This window comes from Kwoniella botswanensis, chromosome 1 (assembly GCF_036426115.1).
Source record: "Kwoniella botswanensis chromosome 1, complete sequence".
Taxonomy (NCBI): domain Eukaryota; kingdom Fungi; phylum Basidiomycota; class Tremellomycetes; order Tremellales; family Cryptococcaceae; genus Kwoniella; species Kwoniella botswanensis.
Window position 1 is genome coordinate 15,511,727 of NC_088599.1, and position 21,588 is coordinate 15,533,314.

Genomic DNA, 21,588 nt, shown 5'->3' on the forward strand with positions numbered 1-21,588 from the left:
TTTAATGGTTGTACTACTTTACATGATGCATATTGGTATAACGCATACAGTACCGTATACTCGTATAACGTATTTTCCCATATACAATCTGGCTAGTTCACCCCAGTATCATTCACTGTTCTTTGCCTTATTCATAAACTCGATATCCTTCTTACCATGATCAGACTCGTTATATTAACCTCGATAGTATCTACAACAACGATCCCTAATCCTCTGGCTGACCAGCAAGTACAATCATATTGAAACTCGTATCACCTTCTGCTCTATCGAAGTATTTTTCTTGAACTACTTTGGCGACGTCCTATATCCGAGTGTCTCAGTTCTGCCCCATATATCACAGACCATAGGATATATATATATATCTGTGAGATGTGAACTCACCTCTAAGAAGCTCTCACTATGTCCTCTATCGAATGGCCCATTCCTACCTCCATCAAGCTCCACAATCCTCTTTTCGCTGTACCATATAGTCAGCTGATCAATCCTCAGTGTACGTGCATGAAATCGTGGGAGAACATACTTACCCCTTCTCATTGACAGCTTCTATAAAAGTGATAAAATGCGTATCGACATCAAGATCATCAGGAATAGACGATTGTCCAGATTGAGAAGCAGTGGTATGAGCCTGGGTGAAGAAATCCGATTCATCGAGCAACTTCGCTCGATCCAAAGCTACAGGCATAACACGAGTTCAGTTGAAGTACATCAGTGAGTGACGAGTTATGTTAAAGTGAGAGAGGTGAACCTACCCGATAAAGGTAAAGAAGCAGACTTGAATTTCATCAATTGACTATCTGGATTCAAAGCGTCCGGTCCTTTTGGAGGCAAGTTCAGTAGGGCGTGGAGAAGACCTATTGAGCCGCAGGCGTTTGGAATCTGTCCGAATCAACAACCATCGAGCTATGAGAATTAGTAATTCCTTTCCATTATTAGATGTGTGTAGAAGATAGAGCTAATGGGGTGACTATCGAATCTCGATGGTGAACAGCTTGAAGGGTGATATGGGACTCACAGTTTGTTTAATCCACCATACACCCTCGCCCTTCCATACACCCTCGCCATCCTTCTCTTCCCTCTCACGTTCATCGTGTAGCTTCCCCCTTGATGGGAATAAAAGTAAAACCGCTCGATGGGGGTGAGGTATGAATTGGAGGAATTCGGAATCGAGAGAAAAGAGATCTTGAAATGTCAAAGAGGATGGAAGGCCCAGGGGGGTCGACCAGGCGTTGAATACCTACATCAACAGAGGGATTAGAGTACTTTCCTTCAGCTGATGCCTATGTGGTTTTGGAAGATCATAGCTCATGGCTAGTCGCTTGAGTGAAGCCGATCAAACGAAAAACGAGTTCGGATGACACGTAAAACAGGACTTACATCTGGAGATGCTTCCAAGGGGACCCATTTGCTGGAGGAAGAAGACATTGTCGTACGATATATGGCTATGGCCTGGTCTGTATTATTGAGTGAGATTGATCAACCGAGTAGAGAGAGGAGTTTTGAAAACGATCACATCGTTGTTGTCGTTGTTGTCGTTGCTTGTGGATGTTGCAGCTGTTCACGACATCGTCATCGTTCCTCGAAAGACAAGTTCCGACGGAAAGTAACCATTGTTTTGACTTGATACTATGCATCTACAGTACAACAACCAGTATCTAATTCTCACACAGTACTTCCGGGGCAAGATGAACAGATACAACATGTATATAAACAGAATTGTCCAAAGGATAGATGAGTTATATCTTCAATTCCGCCCCAAACAACTTCTTCGCCCTCTCTTGAAGCTCGTCAGTGTAATCTTTCCAGACAATCCACCAACATCTGCCTACGCGATTCTCATCTTCATCCCCTTCTCCCTCTTCCTGCTGCTCTTCCTCCAGGATGATATCCTTATGCTTCACGATCATATCTTCCTGTAGAGGGTATTTCTCCCTCAATACTATCCTCATATACCTTATGACTTCTATACACCTTTCAACCCCTCCTATCACCCCTGACGTACTCATAGTCTTGATCAACCAATTCTTCACTTTATCTATATCCCTCTGAGCGGGACTGGACCCATTCCTCGATTCGATCCATTTCTCAATCACACCCAAGATATCTTCAATCTCGGTCGATTTGAATAAAGCAGGTTTAGGAGGTTTGGATATACTGATCGCTGGCGGATCTGACCCTTTCGATTTTCCATTCGGAGGTATAGATGTACTTCTGCTACCTACCCCGGCACCGGTGGCAGCTTTGGAAGGTGAGACAGACATTGATTTGGAAGTTAATCTACCGTTTCCCGGTCTGGTTAGGATCTTCCGCCGACCGGCTTTACGCCTTTCTTCATCAATCACTTCTTTCCTCATATCCTCAGGTAGAGCTTCGAATACCTCCTTATCTATACCCAATTCCATCAATTCACTCAACTTATACCCTCCAATTTCCTCATCCTGAAGTTCAACAGGTAGCGGATCCGATGAAGTCAAATCTACTATTTCCTGCTCATACACATAACCATCATCTTTCGCCTGAGCTTTATTCCATGCGCTAAACAATGGTCTGTTAGCTAATTGATTAGCCTTTAATTGAGTTTTCAACTTTGGTCGTAGTTGTCGGGTGATGTGAGCTGCGGAATGTTGTTTCTTCACAGGTGAAACTGTGGTGGCTCGAGTAGCGGTTTCTTCGACATGTACACCGGAAGTTGGCCTCTCAGAGTCTGCGCGAGATGATCGATTTTGAGCCTTTGCTTGGGCGTAATCGCATTTGACCTCTTCCTGAAGTGAAGGAGGTAGAGCGGCAAGGAAGGAAGGATCGATCCCTTCTTCTGCTTCGGTAGCGGGCAGACGCGAAGGACCGGCTTCTGGCTGAGGTGTAGGTGATCTATCTATAGATACCTCGACTTCAGGTGAGCGGCTTGGAGATTGGGAATGTGACTGCCGCTCATTTGCCTGTGCGGAATCCGGAATCTCGGGTTCGGGCGGTTCATTGCTTTCCACAGGTGGGGGTAGGATCTCTTGCGCTTGAATGACTGTCTGAGGTCGTTTCGGCCGGAAGCTCAAAACCCCTTGACCGACCTCTCTTTCTTTGGCCTTGTCTTTATCCTCCGTATCAAGTTTGGTCACCTGTATACCCACACCTCGCAATTCCACCGGATCTAAATTGAGTGCTTTGAGCAATTTGACACTTTCCCTTGCAAGTACCTCGGGGTCATCGGTGGGATTATTACGGGGTCCTGATATCGAAGAAGATCGATTGAAAGTCTCGCACCACCCGTGTCCAAGGAACTGCAAGTTTCGAAACATCAGTACCGTTAGCCGTCGCCATTTATATATCGCGAAAGGGTCGGACGATCTGGATATAGAAGAAGAACACTCACTTTGGGCGGTTCGATAGGGGCATCAGGATGTCTTTTCATCAATTTCAGAGTGATTTGTCTCCCCTTCACACCGACATTTTTCATTCTTTTTGCAACTTCCAAAGCTAGATCGTTGATGCAGATTTCAGCTTGATCATGATTTTGGAATCGTATTCCGTACTACAGGCAGAACAGGATCAGTATCTAGTCACTGATAGGTGTAGAAGGAAGAAAGAAGAGAAGCCACGAATGCGATCGGTTTCACTCACATTCATCTCAGCACTAATGCTCTTCCTGATTTTATCAGGTTCTAACTTCCTCTCATCTATACCTCTCAGATATCCATACAGCATCTCACCGGTCTTTGGTCCGAGCACACGCTGAAACGACAGTTTATTCACACCCAATAATCCCTCCACATTGGTGGTGCCAAATTTCTCCTCTATTTTGGATTTGATCGAATGTCCAATAGAAGGAAAATCTTCTACATCCAGAGGTGCCAGGAATTTGGGTATGTCCGGATGTAAGAGGTGGGCTACGCCTGCTGGTTTTGCGGATCGTGTGGCTAACTTGGCAAGGAGGATATTGTGTGATATACCGATGGAGACTACTCGTCAAAATCGTGATATGAGCTTCCTTCTGTCTTCATCGAGGTGACGGAGATGCAAGCTCACCTTCGCACCCATCTGTAAGCTTTCGTACCTCAACTCTGATCTTCTCAGCAACTTCCATCGCCGGATCTCGAGCTTTGCTTGTATTCGCTGTATTCTCCTCGAAGGAATCCACGTGATCATTGGCCAATGCCTCTTCAGGAGCCATAGCCCTAGCATTTACAGCACTGGTCACATCGATCAACGCCTCGTCCACCGACACAGCTTGAAGTTCATCCGCATAACCCATCAATACTGTATAAAATGCCAATGAGTATTTCTTGTACGTATCGAATTCGTACCTGATACCATTCAAGGATCAGCTGTTATGATCTGACCAGATAATAGTCAATGCCAACACAGCTAATGGACTTACGGTATAGTCTGCAAATCTTCCCCAACCAAAGTCCTAGCTCTTCCAAGACTCATACCATTCTTGACACCCTTCGCTCTAGCCTCATAAGAGCAACTAGCAATCTCCGACGTACTGACTACGTTCTTTCCCGCTTGAGAATGACACACAACTGTGGGTTTACCTTTCAGGTGAGGTCGAGTAGCTAATCCACAAGAAACGAAAAAACAATCGAAATCAACATGGAAAATCACTCTTTCCCCACTCCCAGCTGGATCGATATTCCTGGTAGATGGTAACGCTGAATTTGCCAAGGAGAAAGGAGATATCGTGTTGGACGAAGGAGCAGATAATGATAATTCGTCTGAACGTGTTTGCGCATCCGCTACTAAAACTTTCAATTCGGATTTCCATGTTGCCAGATGATGTAACCTAAATACACCAAATCAGCTTGTTTACTTGGATGAGTGGATCTCAGGAGATAAAAGCGAAAAGCTCACCTAGAATTCTGATAGTATCCATCGATAAAACCACCTTCATTACCCCTTTCAGCCGTATTCTTTATACGCCATTGATCGTTCTTCAAAGCTTGAGCGGCATGCTCGTTCGATTCTTTCGAGTAGTAGTATTCCCAGGTTCCTTCTGGTTTCTGAATTTTTGGTGGTATGGGAGCAAGAGAAGGTGATCCTTGTTTCACTGGAGAGGTGGGCCCACGAGGAGCTCTTTGAGGGCTGATAGGTATGGCAGATGTCCGATATGGATGAGAAGCGAGAAGAGATTGGGTCGATGTTGGCAATCTGATCGGACCAGGTACTTTGACTTTCAGTTCCTCTTCCTTTGGAATCTGCCCAAGCTTGCAAGTGTCTTCGGACGCTTTCGACGACGCTGCTTTAGGTATGGTACCTTTCAATCTATCCAATTCCACTTCCTCTATTTCCTCCTCGTCCTCTTCCTGCTTCGCCAGCTGCGTAGGTGTCTGTTGACCCTTCAAGAACCCTTCTAAGCCTTTCCTACTACTCTGTTCCCACCCACCCATGATCTGTAACTTCCAATTCCTCCAATCCAGCAATTTACCCATCTTACAACTCTCCGTTATCCATCCTTCCCTTACTACCTTGTAATTCTGGAACTGCTTGAATTTGCTTTGAGTCAACATCGGTGCTATAATGAACTTGACCATCCCCTTATTCCTCAATACTGGTCTTACCTCTCCACCACGTTGTAAGATCATTTTGCGCAATTCTTCCATCGGCGGAGTGGTATTTCCATTGATATAGAATGATAGACCTGAGAAGATCTGAGGAAGACCTTCGATGGCTGATGCAAGAGCTATATCACGATTCTGCGTTTGTACTTTGATCTCCTTCTTTCTCATATAATCTCCTATGTCACCGAATTTGTTGGGGGCATATTCGGGATTGGCCAGATATGAATGAGGATCGTCTAAATCCAAATCTAAGAAATCACTCCGTTTGGGTAAATACGATAAGGTGGTTGAAGTGGATGGTGAATCATATCGACTTCTCTTGACTTCTGGTTGTGGCTCTTGGTCTATCTCTGGAAATACTGTATAATCCGATTGAGGTGAGCTGAGATCCTCTCGGACTCTCTTAAATAGGGGAGGGGAGGGCAAGACTACCGCGGCCGCTTCTGTCCAGAATGAGGGAGAGGATAGTGGAAAAGTAGATGACGTCGAGGGGGGAGGTGGTGTTGCACCATTTTGATTACGTTGTGACATTTCACATGTCGTGGAATAGGTTGAAGATATCAAGATATTGAGATTAGATGTAAGATATCGTAATTGACTACTGTAATTGATTGATTGGTGATAATCGATGTCAACAACGCCCATCTCAAGGTTTGAGAACATTACGAGTACTCTCCAGTGAAACACGGTCAGCCTTCCCACGGTGGTACCGGGATACTCGGGCACCTCCGCAAATCACGGTGAATGACGAAATGATGACACCTGTTGATATCGGTAGAAGGCTAAACTGATAAATGGACGGACAAGTGGAGGGTGAGATGGGGTACTGTGATTCTATTCATAGGTGGTGACGAGATTATTAAGCAAAGGAAAAAATCAGACACGAAACTGTATATAAACCTCCTCGCATTCAAGGTTCTCCTCCCTTGTCTTGCCGTCTCTACCATCTCACACAATCGTTAATCGCACTGAAGTGAAAACCGAATCAAAATGACCAAATTATCTCAACCCATCTTTCCATACCCACCCAAGAAAGTGGATGGATACCCCACCTATCTGCCTGATCAATTACAACCTGTCGGATCGTTACTTGATCCCAATGTATACAAGCAGAATCAAGATCCTCCCAAGTTGTTCGAACCTCTCACTATCAGAGGTGTCGAGTTTCCTAATAGAGCATGGGTAGCCCCGATGTGTCAATGTAAGTCATCATGTTCTGCCTTGACTATGTAAAGTAGATACATACTCATTGATCCGATTCGTGCAGATTCATCCGACGAGGGAAAAGCTACGGATCATCATTTCGTCCATCTAGGTTCGATGGCCATGAGAGGATGGGGAAGCATAATGGTTGAGGCTACTGCTGTAGTACCCGAGGGTAGAATCACACCTGAAGACATGGTGCGAATCTACGTAACCACCTCACCTGATGTGTAGGATGCAGCTGAATAATCGCATTGTGGGTGCAGGGAATATGGGAAGACTCTCAGATTGAACCTCTCAAACGAGTTGTAGACTACGTTCACGGTCTAAGAGGTATCATCGGTATCCAACTTGCCCATGCTGGTCGAAAAGCGTCCAACCCCGCTCCATGGACTTTGAGACAGGCCATCGAGGATGAGGGATACGACGGTGGGGATGTAGTAGGTGAAGAGAACGGAGGTTGGCCCAACAATGGTGAGTGAATCGCCCCTTGTGCTTTCTACCTCTGGGACCTTATGACTGACTGATTGATGTGCAATCGTACGTTCAGTTCAAGCTCCTTCCGCAATCTCCTTCAACCCAGGCAAATATGCCAATCCCGTCGAGATCACTACAGAGTACATCAACAACCTCAAGAAAGCCTATGCGGATGCTACAGAGAGATGTAAGAAGATCGGATTCGATTTCATTGAGATACACGGTGCTCATGGTAAGTATATAAGTGCTTTAAGACTTCGTGAACTCATGTTGATGTAATTCTGTTTTTATGATTGTAGGATACCTATTACACGAGTTTGTCGATCCTATTTCCAACAAACGTACCGACTCCTATGGTGGCTCGCTAGACAATAGAATTAGATTACCTCTTGAGCTCGCTCAGCTCTTGAGGGAGAAATGGGAAAAACCCCTCTTTTACAGAGTATCAGCTACCGATTGGTTAGATGAAGAATTAGGACCTGAGAAGGGTAAAAATGGTGATTGGGCTTGGTGGTGAGTTTGGTCCCATCGCTTTATGTAAAAGTGTACTTAGGTTGATCATGGTGTACATATAGGGGGATTGATCAAACGACCTACTTGACTCAGAAACTCGCTGATCTAGGAGTGGACCTGATCGACGTTTCTTCAGGTGGTAACGACCTGAAAGGAAAAGTCAAAGTTGGACCTTCTTATCGTAAGTCATCATATCACACAATAGATCTTCCAATTTACTCATCTTTTACTTCGACTAACTCACTTGTATAGAATTACCTTTCGCCGAACATATCAAGCAAAACGTATCTAACATCCTCGTTGGCGCTGTTGGTATCATCACTGAACCTGCGCAGGCCAACGATATCATTGAAGAAGGAAAAGCGGATGTGGTATTCTTAGCTAGAGAAGTATTGAGGGATATTGATTTCCCGTTGAAAGCTGCTTTGGAATTGGGTGCGGCGGTTAGTCCAGCTGTACAATATGAGAGGTGTGTGGATTTCATCGTGCGACAAGTATAAATATAAATGGTGAAGCTAATTTATTCCACTTATAAATGAACAGAGCATGGACTCGAATGTTAGTTAAGCGCGATCACGTCAAGAAAGCAGCCCATCATCATGGTGTAGATGAAGTTCAAGGTGAAGAAGGCAAAAAAGAGAAACCTAAGCGGAATGCTCCACCCGAAGTGCACACTTCTGTACCATGAGATAAAGCATTTGACGAGGGATCATGGAGCTCTCAATGGAATTGCAATAGATCATAGTATGTGCATAGAAGGATAGATGGATAACCCATTGATACATTTCACTCTTTTACGATTAATTGGTGATCACCCAATCATCCCAATTGATCTTCCTGTTGATCCACCAATACAATGTAGCAGGACCTGGCCAGTGGGTCTGACCAATTGAGATTAGCTTACGACTATATAGTCATGAGAAGGATACTCACACATACTCCACCTTCACCTCCGTTAGCATGATTCCAATTCTGTTTATCTGCACATACGGAATAATGATCCTATTACCAATCCACCTGTTGAATGAAAACGGATAATGTCAGCTGTGCTATCGTTCTCGGACCTGTCGGGCGAGGACGAGACGCACATGAACCAACTCGTGATGAGGACAAAGTCAAATCCACTTTTTCTCGAATTACTTCTTTCCCGAATTTCAACGATATATATTATAGCATAACGAAATTTCATACACATCTTGAAATTTGGAGATTTTAGAACGAGTCGTCTTCAAGGACATAAAAGTGGATGAGTCAGCAAGATATGCGTAGTATACGAAAGATACTCACGATGCCTGGTCGAAATTTCCTGTTGCGTGGCAACACCAAAGAGTCTGGAAACCCAGGTTTAGCGATCTGAATATTCAACCAGATCAGTCCCCAAAGCGCTGCCGATCGAGGAAGGAGAAATAATCCGTACTTCATGATTGTATATACATCCATTCCCATTGCAAAATCCTATGTTACAGAAGCAGATGATCAGACGATCAAATGCTCTCGCCCACTATCTTGGCACCGCCACAGCTAAGATCGAGACGTTTTCGTCCTTCCCAGTAATCAACTGACTGTCAGGGAAGTGAAATTTAGCGCTACCAATGACTCTCACCAGATAGTCTAGAAGGGGGGGGGGCGACCCACTCACACCGTGCTCAGCCTCAGTCTCAGGCTGCAAGGTGGCCTGTTCGGAAGAATTGGCTCGGGCTTTGTTCTGCATTGGGCCCCATATGGTGGGTTGATGGAACAAATCTCTACGGAGAGGTATGCAACGATCCCAGCCCGATTGACCTGACAGTAGAAGAAAGCCGTGGATGAAATTCAAGATCATCAGCAGGGAGTACAGAATTGAATGAGCGTTCGAGCAATGCCTGGCTGCTGTAGGCCCACGTATCGTGCTGTTTGCTCGACTCACCTTCGACAATCTGCATAATCATATCCATGGACAGCCACCATGACTCTGTCGAGTCGTTCGCTGGCGATGCTATGAGACCAGCATATTGCCCCTGGAAGAAACATAAGCGTTAGTAAAACCCGGACCTCGATCGACAAGATACTTACAGAAAAAGCCAGATCTTCATCATCTTCAGGCATCATGATCGCATTCATCTTACCACCAAATAAGAAGCGTTCTAGATAAGCCCCACCCTCACCATGAAGGTAAGGTAAACTACTATTCGGATGGGGTATTTGAGTAGTTACGCCTCCGCTTATCTTTGGAGGGGTCGGCAAATTACGTCCCTGTAGGAGGAAACCTCGTCAGTATGGTGATCCATGTTGACCAAGCACATAACTCACAGTGAAGAAACGTAAGGCGTGAGCAAGTCCATGGATTATGACAACAGCCATATAGAATACGTGAGCGCTCCAGGTTTCCGGAAGATCTTCTCTCCTCAAGTAGGCCGCACCTAGATCCGTAACCATCTATTCAATATCGAAAATGAGTGAGGATCAGTAAAACAGGCAGCAATCGTGAACTATGGTATAAATAGCGAGCAGGGGCCAAATGCTCCTGGTCACAGATAAGGGGACAGAAATTGACGACCGAGTAATGCACTTCACGAACAGGATCGTTATAGCCTCAAATATGCATGGCATGCGCAGACGGTGAAATAAGATATGGAATGAGGGTATAATGTGATCATCCAAGGCATATCATCGTTGGTAAGAGTATGGAGTGGAAATGTTGCGTAGTGAAGGAAGCATTCCTATATTGTGATGACTCGATCTTGCGGGTGATCAAAGAGAACGACAATCGCGTCATGTAATCAAACAGAACTCACGTGCCCCTGTAATGCTATCTTTATCGTTTTACCCTCAGGATTATACCATGTACATCCATATTTAGGCTTTTGAACGGAACCTGTAGCACGAGGGTACGATCGATCGACGTAAATTTTGTAATCGCAATGCGTCTTGAACTGTTCAATGAGGGTCAACAGCTCCGAGTCGACAGTGGCCAGCGCAGGGTCAATTGGATCCAGGTCTCTGTAATCATCCCCTTCTTTAGTGCAGACTGGGATACCCATGACTTCTCGATATAATTGCGAATCCGTTTTCGCAGCAAGGGCGACCGCAGACATCTTGACGACCTCTGGAAGGAAAAAGATCCTTCTGGCAAGTGCGTGAGCTTCGGTCAAGGCTGACCTTTCGGCGGCAGAAGTCAAATCGGTCGCAGGGCCACCTGTCGATGTATGAACGTGGTATGACTTCTGCAGGACGAAGTGTCGAGTTGGCGTCGCAGCTCGAGGATCAGTAGGAAGAAGCGGGATCAGTGCAGGATGGGATCCATGGGATGAGCCATGCGGATGATGTGGACGAAGTGAGCAACAGTTTCCCATTGTTGATGGCTGCTCTGTGATTTGAAGTGATGCTGAGTGATCAGAGCCAGTTCTCGGTTGCCTTTTCATACTCATATGGATGTAAGTTATTCTGGATAGACACAACCTAAACAGGCCTGGGATAAAATGGGGGAAATCATTCCAAAGATATTCGATCGACTCACTCCTTGCTACTGTATACGTAAGATCATGCGCGCGTTTGATTTCTCAATTCGAACCCTGATATCTGATATATGTACAAGTTGAATGATGAAAACAAACTCATACCTATGTACTGACGATAACTATCCATACACATACCCAGATTCTCATGACAGTCATTCAACCACACTCACTCCATATAGCATACATCAGAACAGACAGATACGACCATCACAACCCCAGTGGTAATCGATACACCTGCAGGAGCACCAAGGGTCCGAGAATCGTGGACCATTCCCGGAGTAAACAATCTATGACCGCGCTATAACAACAAGCCTTCCTCTTCGAATACAACCTAGCAACCATATACTATCGTTTTTTTTTTTCATCACATCAACAGGTAATCATCAGCTATGGATGCTAATGCAATCCAAATAGCGGGTAAGGTATTATTCCAACATGAGTTACCACGCTTAGCTGACTCCTACTTGCTATTTAGTCCGATGCCGACCATGGCATCCTACCAAAGAACTACCATTCATAGTACAGCCTACCAACCAACCGTTTTTCTATGGAGATGGAAATTTAGGTACATCGTCAACCAGACCTGCTGCTCCAGGTGCATTGAGGAACGTAGTGGGTAAGTTAATACCTACCTCTGGAATCGATTGGTCAATGGGAACAGGGTCTGATGGACACATACAATGCAGAGGTCATCGATAGTAGAGAATTAGATTTTGATAAACCGCAAGACCCTAGTGAGAATAGGAGAGGAGCTTTTATGGCTGGAAGACGATATAAGAATAGAAAGTAAGCTATCGCTTGCGGTCTAGTCACATGGCAACCGGCTGATAAGTGTGAGAATAGGTATATCTTCGATCAAGTGTTCAGCATGGAAGCAAGTCAAGAAGAAGTTTTCGAAAGGACAGCTAAACCACTTTTACCCGGTGTACTGGATGGATACAATGCTACTGTATTTGCATACGGAGTGAGCACTTTCTGCCTTCTTATTGGATGACGAGCTGATGCAGTACATAGGCAACTGGTTGTGGTAAAACGCATACTATATCCGGGACAGAAGAAGAACCTGGTATAATCGTTCGTACCATGAGGGAACTGTTCGATTTGGTGGAAGATACAAAGCTCCAATACGATACATACTTCCAAATGTCAATGGTAGAGATTTACAATGAAACTATTAGAGATCTTTTGAGTGATGAGTATCCAGCTTGTCCACCTGGTGGATTGAAACTGTTAGAAAATGAGAAAGAAAGAGTGAAAGTCGCCAATGTTACCAACAAGACACCAACATCAGTGGAGGAAGTTATGGCTTTAGTCATGCTAGGAAACGAAAGGAGGAGTACATCATTCACAGCTCGAAATTCAACTTCTTCACGATCACATTTGGTACTGCAGATCAACGTAGTTAGGAATGAGAGAGGGTCGGATGTTGATGTGATCAAGTCGACCGTAACTCAATGCTCCACTTCTGCGACATTGTCAATTATCGATTTAGCAGGAAGTGAAAAAGCCTCGGTAAATCGTGGTCAACGTATGAAGGAAGGTGCCAACATCAACAAATCTCTATTGGCTCTTAGTGGATGTATTTCAGCTCTTTGTCAACCACCCGTGAGGGGTGTACGTCAACATGTCCCATATAGGGATTCGAAACTTACTAGATTATTGAAATTCTCCCTAGGTGGTAATTGTAGGACGGTGATGATCAATTGCATCTCACCGAGTTCGAAGGATATAGAGGAAACCAACAATACTTTACTTTGGGCTGATAAAGCCAAGAAAGTGTCTACGAAGGTATCAAGGAATACTGCTGGTGTGGAACTACGAACTGCTCAATGGATCCAGAAGATCGTCACGCTCGAAGCTACGATCAAATCTCTTGAAGGACAATTAGCAGCTGGACATAACGCCTCGTCAGGAATGCAACAACGTAGATTAAACAAGGCTCGAACAGACGCCTCAGAAGAATTAGGTAGAGTGGAGAAGGAGCTGGATGAGCTGTTACCGGTCATTCTTGAAGGTACGGAGATGGATGCTTTATGGAACGGATCGGTACTTCAAGTGGAAGCGTTGGAAACTAGATTGGCAGATATTGAGGTGGAAATACAGTCTGGTCGATCACTCGAAGATGCGCAGAGGGAGAAGAATCACATTAGATCATTGATCCAACAACAAGATCAATCATATAGGTTCAACTCGGAAATTCAATCTGGCATTCAGAATAAATCCTTAAAACATATCACTCTTAGTAATTTACTGAAGAAAGCTGAAGAGAGAAACTTCGATAAGGATCTTTCAGAAGCAAAATACGAACATCAAATTGCAATCATGGAGCATCAAGCTCACGTCACCAGAAGTATGGCAGCCGCCAAGGAAAGAGGTTTGAGAGATTATATCGCCCAACAAGCTGATTTGGCCACCAAATCTGCTTCGCTCCTATCAAGATTCTCGATTCTACTTCATAATGAGGTATCATCCCTCTCAGACGGCTCAGCAGACCCTGACACGATTGTCAAGAGATTGCATTCATTGTTGGATACCGTTGATACGAGTGTATCTACCTTATTCGGCGAATCCCCAGCTCCCTTATCAGTAGCTCCTACAAGGTTACCAGTCTCGTTAGCTGCTCCTTCACCCCGTCGACCTTCAGTCAGAGCATCGACATCCCCCAAAAGATTCCTAAAGAAGATCTCGCCCAAGAAAAACATGCCTCTTCGACCAAGTTTGTTTGGAACTTCATCTGGCAATTCTAGCTCTGCACCTAGTGAGAAGAAAGGTCTGAGATGGAGGGACGAAGCCGGAGAAGGGAAAATAGATGATAGGTCTATCGCACCTGATTGTCCCGTATTTCCAAGTCCTTCAACGAATGCCGAGGAATCAATCAGGAACGACTCGTCAACTTCTTCAGATTGGGAAGATGTCAAGCCTGTCCAACCAAAATCCTCATCACCACTAATCCCAGCGTCACTCCGCCCATTAGGTAATCCTCCTGCTCCTCCTCTAGCTCCTACCTCAGCAATACCACCAGAAACAGGAGGCGAAAACACAGCGGAAATCCCAGCATGGAAACAAATGAGGATGATGCGTAATATGGGAGCTCAACAGTCTATCGAACCCATTGCCGAAGAATCACCTACGAAATCGCCGATAGGTCTAGGTCGACCTTCAGGTCCAGGTTTGATGGGACCTCCGGCTCGACCTGCTCGACCTGGACCGTTGGGTGAATTACACAGTGCACCTGTACCATTATCATCTAGACCATTGAGTTCTTTATCGCATTCAACCTCAATGTCCAATCTCCTCAGACCCACTGCGGCTTCAGCAGCTAAAAGTAATCTTCCGACTTCGAATTCATCCGTATTTGCTAATGTGAAAATACCATTATCGTCTTTCGCTTCCAATCCGAATTCCAGCTCTTCCAACTCGTCCATGTCTATGGGAAATACATCATCTAGCTTACCTTCCAGAAGAGTATCGATGATCGGACCTGCAAGACATGATAGACCCAAACAACGTTTATCGATGTTGCCACCTTCATCATCTTTCCATCCTCACTCTGCTTCTGCTTCTGGATCTGGTGATTTGTCGTTATCACTCAAAGGATTACCCGTACCTTCTTCTTCGTCAGGCGGGAATACAAGTATACTAGCGAGTGGAGCGAGGAGGATAGGTGGACCGAGATCCTCGATGTTGCGTGAGTTGAGGAGTTGAGTCAGTCGTAAGGTTGGATAGAGCTGACTTGCCTTTTGATTTTGCGTTGGGTAGCTACATCGACATCTGGATTACCTAGAGGTCCAAGACCAAGTATAGCAGCTACAGCAGGAGAGGGAAGTAAACCCCAATGGAGGTGAGGAAGTTGTAACAACGCAAGGACAACATTGTATACATATATACCTTTAGTCTTCAGCCACTAGGACAATTTTACCTTTTCTCATTATTTTCATCGTCATACAAGGACAATCGACCCGACTTACCTATTTCCTACATTCATTCATTCCTTACTTCTTCGCATTTGTGCATTGAGTCCAGTATTATGTGCTTTCCTTCAACTTTGTTTGCATCCATGTAGGTTTCTCTGATACCATATCATATTACGATACGATGTATATAATTTAGATGACAAAGAAAATAATGAAATCATCCGCGTCGTGGTCGGGACCAGGTGAATGGAGGAACGTGCCAATTCGATCCATCTCATCACTCTTTTCCTCCCTCATCTTGCAATCTTATACTTACTTTAGATAACACGAGATGAGGTTTACCGAGCTATGGTAGTGGGCTACAAAAGGGGGAAACGAGAATGATCATACCGTTATCATCACTATGATACCTTCGACCTCGACCTCGACACCATTGACCGGCCAATTGCACCTTCATCCTCAAGCTGAAACACAACCTCATTCTCGACCAGCATTTATCTCCATTCCTACCTCAAACTCAACCGCCCCTCCTACCGATCCGACACCGATCTCCATCCCAGATTCGCTACCTCCCTCTCAACCTTACGAATCCAGACGTACCATCTTAAATCGAGCATACCCACTTCTCTTTTTAGTCATTATAGATACCTTTTACACCTATAAGCACTTCTCAAGCCTGTCATTCTCGACTAGGTTCATATCGTTCATTAGGATATTCACTCTGGTATATGTGGGATTCACCAAGAGATGGAGGTTCAAGAAAAGCTGGGTGATGTTAGTCTGTGGACTCACGTTGATTTATTCGATATGGGAGGGATGTAAGAGGTTTATGACGAGGGGTGGAAACGACAGTAACAAGGAAGAGGGGGGAGATGGGAAGTATTTGATTCTCGTAAGTTTTAACAGTCATGTATCTATATCATTGCTTCGTGACATTGCTCAGTTTGATCTTGTTGTCGATTCTATAATTGCTTATATTTCATATTTTACCGTTCAGACAAGTATCCTATCAATAATAGAATATGTAAGTCTACCTCTTCTAACGTGTCTTGCCCAGCATCAACAATCTCTAATGTACATCTCGTTCTAATACAGCTATCATACCTTCTCTTACTTCGTCTCTTCCCTCCCTCACCATCTTCGACTACCGCAAATCTATCATACAAACTGCCCCTAGCACAAACACCCTCTTCGATGAGATATCGATCAACTTCGACTAGAAATACACCCGGTTCAGTACGTTTCCACCCACAGAGTCAGCATAGGAGACACGTCTCAAGAGGGACATTGAGATCTGTTCGTGTACGTAGCCGTGGTAATACCATCAATGGAGGTGCAGACGATAGTGCCATATCTCAATCGGTTGGATCAGATCAACAGGGAATGAGATATGAAGCAGACCAAGGAGATGTATTCACTTCTTCGACTGAGGTTGGGATGTCCTCTGGCTATGGGCTAGGAAGGAGGAGTTTGGACAGGTCGTCATTACATCCGCATGAAGATGAATACGAAGAAGGTCAACTATATGTAGAAGAAGAGGAACAAGACGACGAGCAAGATGGGTACGATACAGATGAAGATCGATTATCGTATGGCAGCCCTACCAAGAATATAATCAACTTAGATAACCTAGATCACTTAGAAGACCAAGAAGTATATGACATTGATGGGAATGATGAAGACGACGATGATCAATCCGTCTCTTCAATCTCTTCGTCATCAATCATAGATCTTCCACCTCCCTTGATGACTCTGCCAAGTAGATCAACAAGTCTCAATATCAATATGAACATGACAGGATTGGAAAATTCACCGATCGTAGGACCGTTAATTAGGAGAAGTAGAAGTGCGAGGTTTGTTCCGTCAAGTTGGGGTAGTCTAAGTCCGAGTTCACCTGGGAGATGGTTCAATAATCGGAATGAGCAGAACCGGACCCAGGGGGAGGAGGAGCTCGGTGATTATGGGACTTTCGAAAGGTGATCTGGACTGCGTGTTAGATCAATTTCAAGGGATTTTTTGTATATTTATCTGTATCGTACAATATTGCTGCTCAATGCAATCGAAGTGTTTCCTAAAATATGATAGGATGAGATCATATCAAGTTCTGACCTGTGCTCGCATCCCGTTCGATATGACAGGTAAAACGTATCGTACCGCATGATACGCACTCCCAGATAATGGCTACAAATCACAAGAATACAAGTTCTATCAATTGATGACCTTCACAATCCTCACACCTTCCCAATCCCTCCTAAAAATCTCATGCCCTTTTTCAAAATTCACTACTGCCTTGACTCTTCCCTCCCCTTCCCCTCCCAGTACCATCGAAGTATGTTTCCTAGGTATATGTTCTGCAATGACAGGTCTGAAGATAGCCATACAAGGTTCCTCCATTATATCTCTATAATCCATTCCTGAACTGTCCACTTCAGGTTCACCCGATCCCGTCGGAGGGAGGTATTCGACAGAAATGTATTTGGAGTCTTTCCTTCGGGAGTTAGATCCTCCGAATGCCGCTTTGAGCGATTTCAATCCGGAAGGTCTAGAGGTAAATGTTGGAGTGGTAGGAGATGATGAAGAGGAAGAATCGGGTTTGATAGTTGATATTAGTCTATTACATCATGAACACATCAGCATTTGACATTTGATAGCGGTATTCCTTTTGTTGAGAAGATTAATTGACTCACTTTCCACCATCCTTGAGCAATCTCCTTGCCGCATCAGATACTCGACTCCCACCAACCGTATCAAACACGTAATCCCAAGCACCTTCTTCAAGACTCAACATGACGGCCGCTGGACTACCCATCAACACACCCTTCGCACCATTCTCCATACATGCTTTATGATGTTCGTGCGAATCGTCTCCTCCGGGAATGACAGCTGTGATATTCACACCGTTCCTTGACATCTCTTGACATACCAATGCAGCTACACCTTCGTGGGCATTCAGGATCAATGCTCGAGAATGTTTGATCAGGTGAGTTCGGACTGCTCTGGCTGCCGCTACTCCCTGCAGAGGGAGGAGGGAAAGTTGTTCGAGTGATAAGTTAGTAGGGAACGGTGCTCTTGAGACACGTCGGCGATCCACTACGATGTATTCTGATAATGCTCCGCTCTATCGATTCATCGACCCACTTGATCAGCTTTCTGTCTGTGTGTCCTGATGTAGTCAACTCACCTTTCGAATATCGAGTATCCCAATGACCAAATCCCCTCTGACCACTTCCTTCTCATCTGCTCCCACAGTCAAAGCTCTTCCGATGAAGCTTCTTCCAGGAACATACTTGCCAACTTCCCATCTCGCTTTTTCGTCCAAAGCCCTCACATCGATCTGATCGATGGCTACCGCATATACCTGAACTAGTAACTGGGAATCACCGACTTTGGTCGGTGGTTTGAGATGGGAGCTGAAATCAACCAAAGGCGGCAATTGGTCTCTTAGGTGCGCAGGCGTAGAAGAATGTCTTGAGAAAGTCGTGGTGAGTACGATAGACGCCATCGTAGCATGTGGCATACCGAGGATACGTGAGTCTAGTCCATTGGAGTTGGCAGATTTGGCCGGATTGATAGGTCGATATGCACCAGAAGGCAACACGAGATTACTGTCATGACCAAAGAATGTCAGTTTGAAACAGTGATAGTCTGGATAGCTGACTCACGTGTATCCGCCGATACTCTCTGGAGCTCGTCCATTTGATTCCATCAGTACTCCGTCCCCATAACTACTTCCTTCCCACTTCTTATCTTTGGAGTGATCATGATTTCTAAATCCAGCAACCGATTTACTTCGTCTAGTAGGCATCTGGGGTATATCCCTCTCATCATCATCATGCCCTATCTCACTCTTCGCTCTGAATATACTCGATCTACGAGATGGGTTGTATGACCCCCAATCTTGCACTGAACTTCTCCTACCTTTCCCACCAGCGCCACTTTCCGAAGCAGCCGATCGATAAAGCCTATTGGAATCTTCGTTGGTCATTTCAGGTAAGATGGTAAGCAGATCCGGATTGAGGAAAGAAGGTGGGTTGAATGTCATTGGTGAAGTAGATTGTGTGTGAGACAATACAGAAGATGGTCGATGATTCATCATTGGTGAAGTTGGTCTGGAATAGTCCATCGAAGGCGACATGGGACGAGATGAATATGTTTCAGATCCAATCCTTGACGGTGGTCTGGGGTTGCCCAGAGATGGCGAAGTGGTTGAACGACTGATACTGAGGGATCCTATACGAGCAATGGGGAAAGCTAGACTTCCAGGCTCTGGTCCGATCATCTCTCTTCCTCCATCAGACGGTGCTGTACTTTGGCTTGCCTGACTGTTATAATCTTTCTTGACATACGATCTGCTTGGCATTTCCAGCCCATCGGATAATTGGGAGTATTCACTAGGTGACGAATCACCTCTACTTGGTGGTCTCAACCCCTGAGGATAATCATTTTGACTCCCTCGTGAGCTCGTCCCATACACAGGTAATCTCGATCCATCGGTTATCTTATCGAAAGTCGGCGAGAGTGATGCAGAAGGTAAAGGAGTAAATTTGGACTGTCTAGGCGGAGGAGGTTGGAATTCCGCCCATCCATCACCGCCGGAAGTAGGCATGAACATGATCGGAGAGGAGGGCCTAGACCTAGCTGAATGAGCTGCGGCCCATCCACCTTTGCCAAACCCACTTATCGACCCAGAACCTCTTATACTGCCCTCGGGTCGATTGGGTGCAGAAGTGTATGACGCTTCGGAATTGGGGACGGAAGGTCTTCTGATACCTGGGAACTCATCAGAGGAGTGACGTGAGAAATGCCTCGAGGTGGATTGTCGCGAAGGCGCTCGAAAGGCATAGCCATCTAACGAAGGGGGAGTACAGCGACCGGCGGCTGAAGGTGGTTTGGACCAGATTCCACTCTTTGGGCGATCAAGGGCATTTTGTCTATTTAGTTCCTCGTCTTCGTCCGATCCAGCTTGTCCAGATGCACTCTGCACATCGTCATCTTCGTCTCCATCTTTGAGCATCTGTACCAAATTGCTTGTCTGTATAGGTGAAGATGAAGTGTCTGATGGTTGACGAGAGACAAATGGTCGATCAGGATGCAGAGAAGAGCTACTGGACGAAGGCTCTGAATGAAACGGTGATTGGACAGGATCCGGTACAGGTGCCGGAGTAGGAGGTAAGAAATTGAATGATGGTGGAGCGACAGATGGATTTGAAGGTTTTGGGGTAGTGAGGCCTTCACTCTCTGTAGAAATGGGCACGGGCAGCTGAAGATCTTCCAGTGATGTTCTAGGGGTATAGAATATATCTTCTTCCTCTTCTTCGTCTGAATACGCATTTCCAATTACCACTTGAGGCGCTTGTATCTGTTTTGTCTGTTCGATTGGCACAGATGCAGAAGGTGATTTCATGGTTGACATCTGCTGCGTTGAGGAATTGGGGGTCGACGTCTCTGAGCTTGGTGGAGTGAGTATAAGCGGTTTCATGTAATTCGGCCGGACAGGCTTCTGCCGTATCGTCTCTGAATGGGTCGAAGTGATTGGTGACAAGGGAGGAACAGGGGATGAAGGTGCTGAAGAAGAAGATTCACTATTCCTCGAATGTATCGGTGGGGGCATAGGTAATGATATGGTTGTGGAAGTAGGTGAAGACAGTACAGATACAGAGTCATTTTCGTCAATAGTTGTTTTTGGCTTCTTCTTCTTCTTGACTGTCCCTGCTCTCGAGACGGGTCTACCATCTTCTTCTCCTCTAGCTGTACTAGGTGTCTTGTTCGACTTCTTTCTAGTGGTTCCGACAGCTGAGCTAGGTGATTTAGGTAGAGGAGGATTATCATGTATGATCTGACCATCCCTCAGAGTGATATTACTAACTACCCTTCTAGCAGGTTTGGGAAACCTACTTCCCATCGATATTGTATTGCGCGGTTGTCCATCACTAAATGCTGAGCTCGATACGGTCGACGAAGGACCTCTCGAACGAGGTTTACTTGGTCCAGCATGACTATATTGATTGTAATGGTCGTCATATGTTGAGGAGGAAGAAGAGGTGTAGTAGGAATTTTGAGGTTGACCTTGATCTGACCATGGTGATGAATGGTATGGATCCGCATATGATCTAGTAGGTTTGTTTAGCACCGCTTGAAGGAAAGTGGGTTTTGGCATCCTGCTTGATGTATGAGATACGCTGTATGTCGTGGATGTGAGAGGGATGTAGATTTGTTTACGGGTTTCTGTGAATTTAAGGGTCAATGGATTTCTGCTAGTGCAACTGAGCTGGTTTTGATCGGTCTTGCTGGTGTATATGACCCAGTTCACAGCATCGTATAAGGGGGTGAGATAGTGGGGGATGGCAATCAAATGGAAGCTACAGGTGGCACTATAGAAAGAGAGAAAGAATACAGTTGCACAGTTGCAGAGATGGAAAGATCAATGTTTGGTTA

General features: G+C 45.2%; 7 protein-coding genes across 7 annotated transcripts; 3 read left to right on the top strand and 4 right to left on the bottom strand.

Moving 5' to 3' along the window:
• Window positions 1-205: 205 nt before the first annotated feature.
• On the bottom strand, window positions 206-1,422 carry L199_005874 (uncharacterized protein; the record flags this gene model as incomplete). The annotated part of the gene is made up of 6 exons (XM_064891576.1): window positions 206-301; window positions 382-457; window positions 525-672; window positions 750-876; window positions 1,013-1,234; window positions 1,375-1,422. The coding sequence occupies 6 exons, from the start codon at window positions 1,420-1,422 to the stop codon at window positions 206-208; spliced, it is 717 nt and encodes a 238-aa protein (XP_064747648.1).
• Window positions 1,423-1,733: 311 nt separating this feature from the next.
• On the bottom strand, window positions 1,734-6,080 carry L199_005875 (uncharacterized protein; the record flags this gene model as incomplete). Its single annotated transcript, XM_064891577.1, has 6 exons — window positions 1,734-3,269; window positions 3,362-3,520; window positions 3,610-3,947; window positions 4,015-4,292; window positions 4,367-4,774; window positions 4,843-6,080. The coding sequence occupies 6 exons, from the start codon at window positions 6,078-6,080 to the stop codon at window positions 1,734-1,736; spliced, it is 3,957 nt and encodes a 1,318-aa protein (XP_064747649.1).
• Window positions 6,081-6,539: 459 nt separating this feature from the next.
• Window positions 6,540-8,430, top strand: L199_005876 (uncharacterized protein; the record flags this gene model as incomplete). The annotated part of the gene is made up of 8 exons (XM_064891578.1): window positions 6,540-6,750; window positions 6,817-6,950; window positions 7,019-7,226; window positions 7,303-7,461; window positions 7,529-7,742; window positions 7,805-7,923; window positions 7,995-8,211; window positions 8,286-8,430. 8 exons carry the CDS (start codon window positions 6,540-6,542, stop codon window positions 8,428-8,430), a joined length of 1,407 nt encoding a protein of 468 aa, XP_064747650.1.
• Window positions 8,431-8,542: 112 nt separating this feature from the next.
• L199_005877 (uncharacterized protein) lies at window positions 8,543-10,816 on the bottom strand (the record flags this gene model as incomplete). The annotated part of the gene is made up of 9 exons (XM_064891579.1): window positions 8,543-8,623; window positions 8,676-8,744; window positions 9,030-9,095; window positions 9,245-9,304; window positions 9,382-9,524; window positions 9,649-9,739; window positions 9,795-9,974; window positions 10,032-10,157; window positions 10,517-10,816. The coding sequence occupies 9 exons, from the start codon at window positions 10,814-10,816 to the stop codon at window positions 8,543-8,545; spliced, it is 1,116 nt and encodes a 371-aa protein (XP_064747651.1).
• An 812-nt stretch (window positions 10,817-11,628) lies between these two features.
• Window positions 11,629-15,084, top strand: L199_005878 (uncharacterized protein; the record flags this gene model as incomplete). The annotated part of the gene is made up of 6 exons (XM_064891580.1): window positions 11,629-11,656; window positions 11,715-11,855; window positions 11,926-12,025; window positions 12,083-12,203; window positions 12,254-14,927; window positions 14,999-15,084. 6 exons carry the CDS (start codon window positions 11,629-11,631, stop codon window positions 15,082-15,084), a joined length of 3,150 nt encoding a protein of 1,049 aa, XP_064747652.1.
• A 472-nt stretch (window positions 15,085-15,556) lies between these two features.
• L199_005879 (uncharacterized protein) lies at window positions 15,557-17,133 on the top strand (the record flags this gene model as incomplete). The annotated part of the gene is made up of 3 exons (XM_064891581.1): window positions 15,557-16,045; window positions 16,151-16,177; window positions 16,249-17,133. The coding sequence occupies 3 exons, from the start codon at window positions 15,557-15,559 to the stop codon at window positions 17,131-17,133; spliced, it is 1,401 nt and encodes a 466-aa protein (XP_064747653.1).
• A 228-nt stretch (window positions 17,134-17,361) lies between these two features.
• Window positions 17,362-21,310, bottom strand: L199_005880 (uncharacterized protein; the record flags this gene model as incomplete). The annotated part of the gene is made up of 4 exons (XM_064891582.1): window positions 17,362-17,764; window positions 17,841-18,271; window positions 18,335-18,758; window positions 18,816-21,310. 4 exons carry the CDS (start codon window positions 21,308-21,310, stop codon window positions 17,362-17,364), a joined length of 3,753 nt encoding a protein of 1,250 aa, XP_064747654.1.
• Window positions 21,311-21,588: the final 278 nt, after the last annotated feature.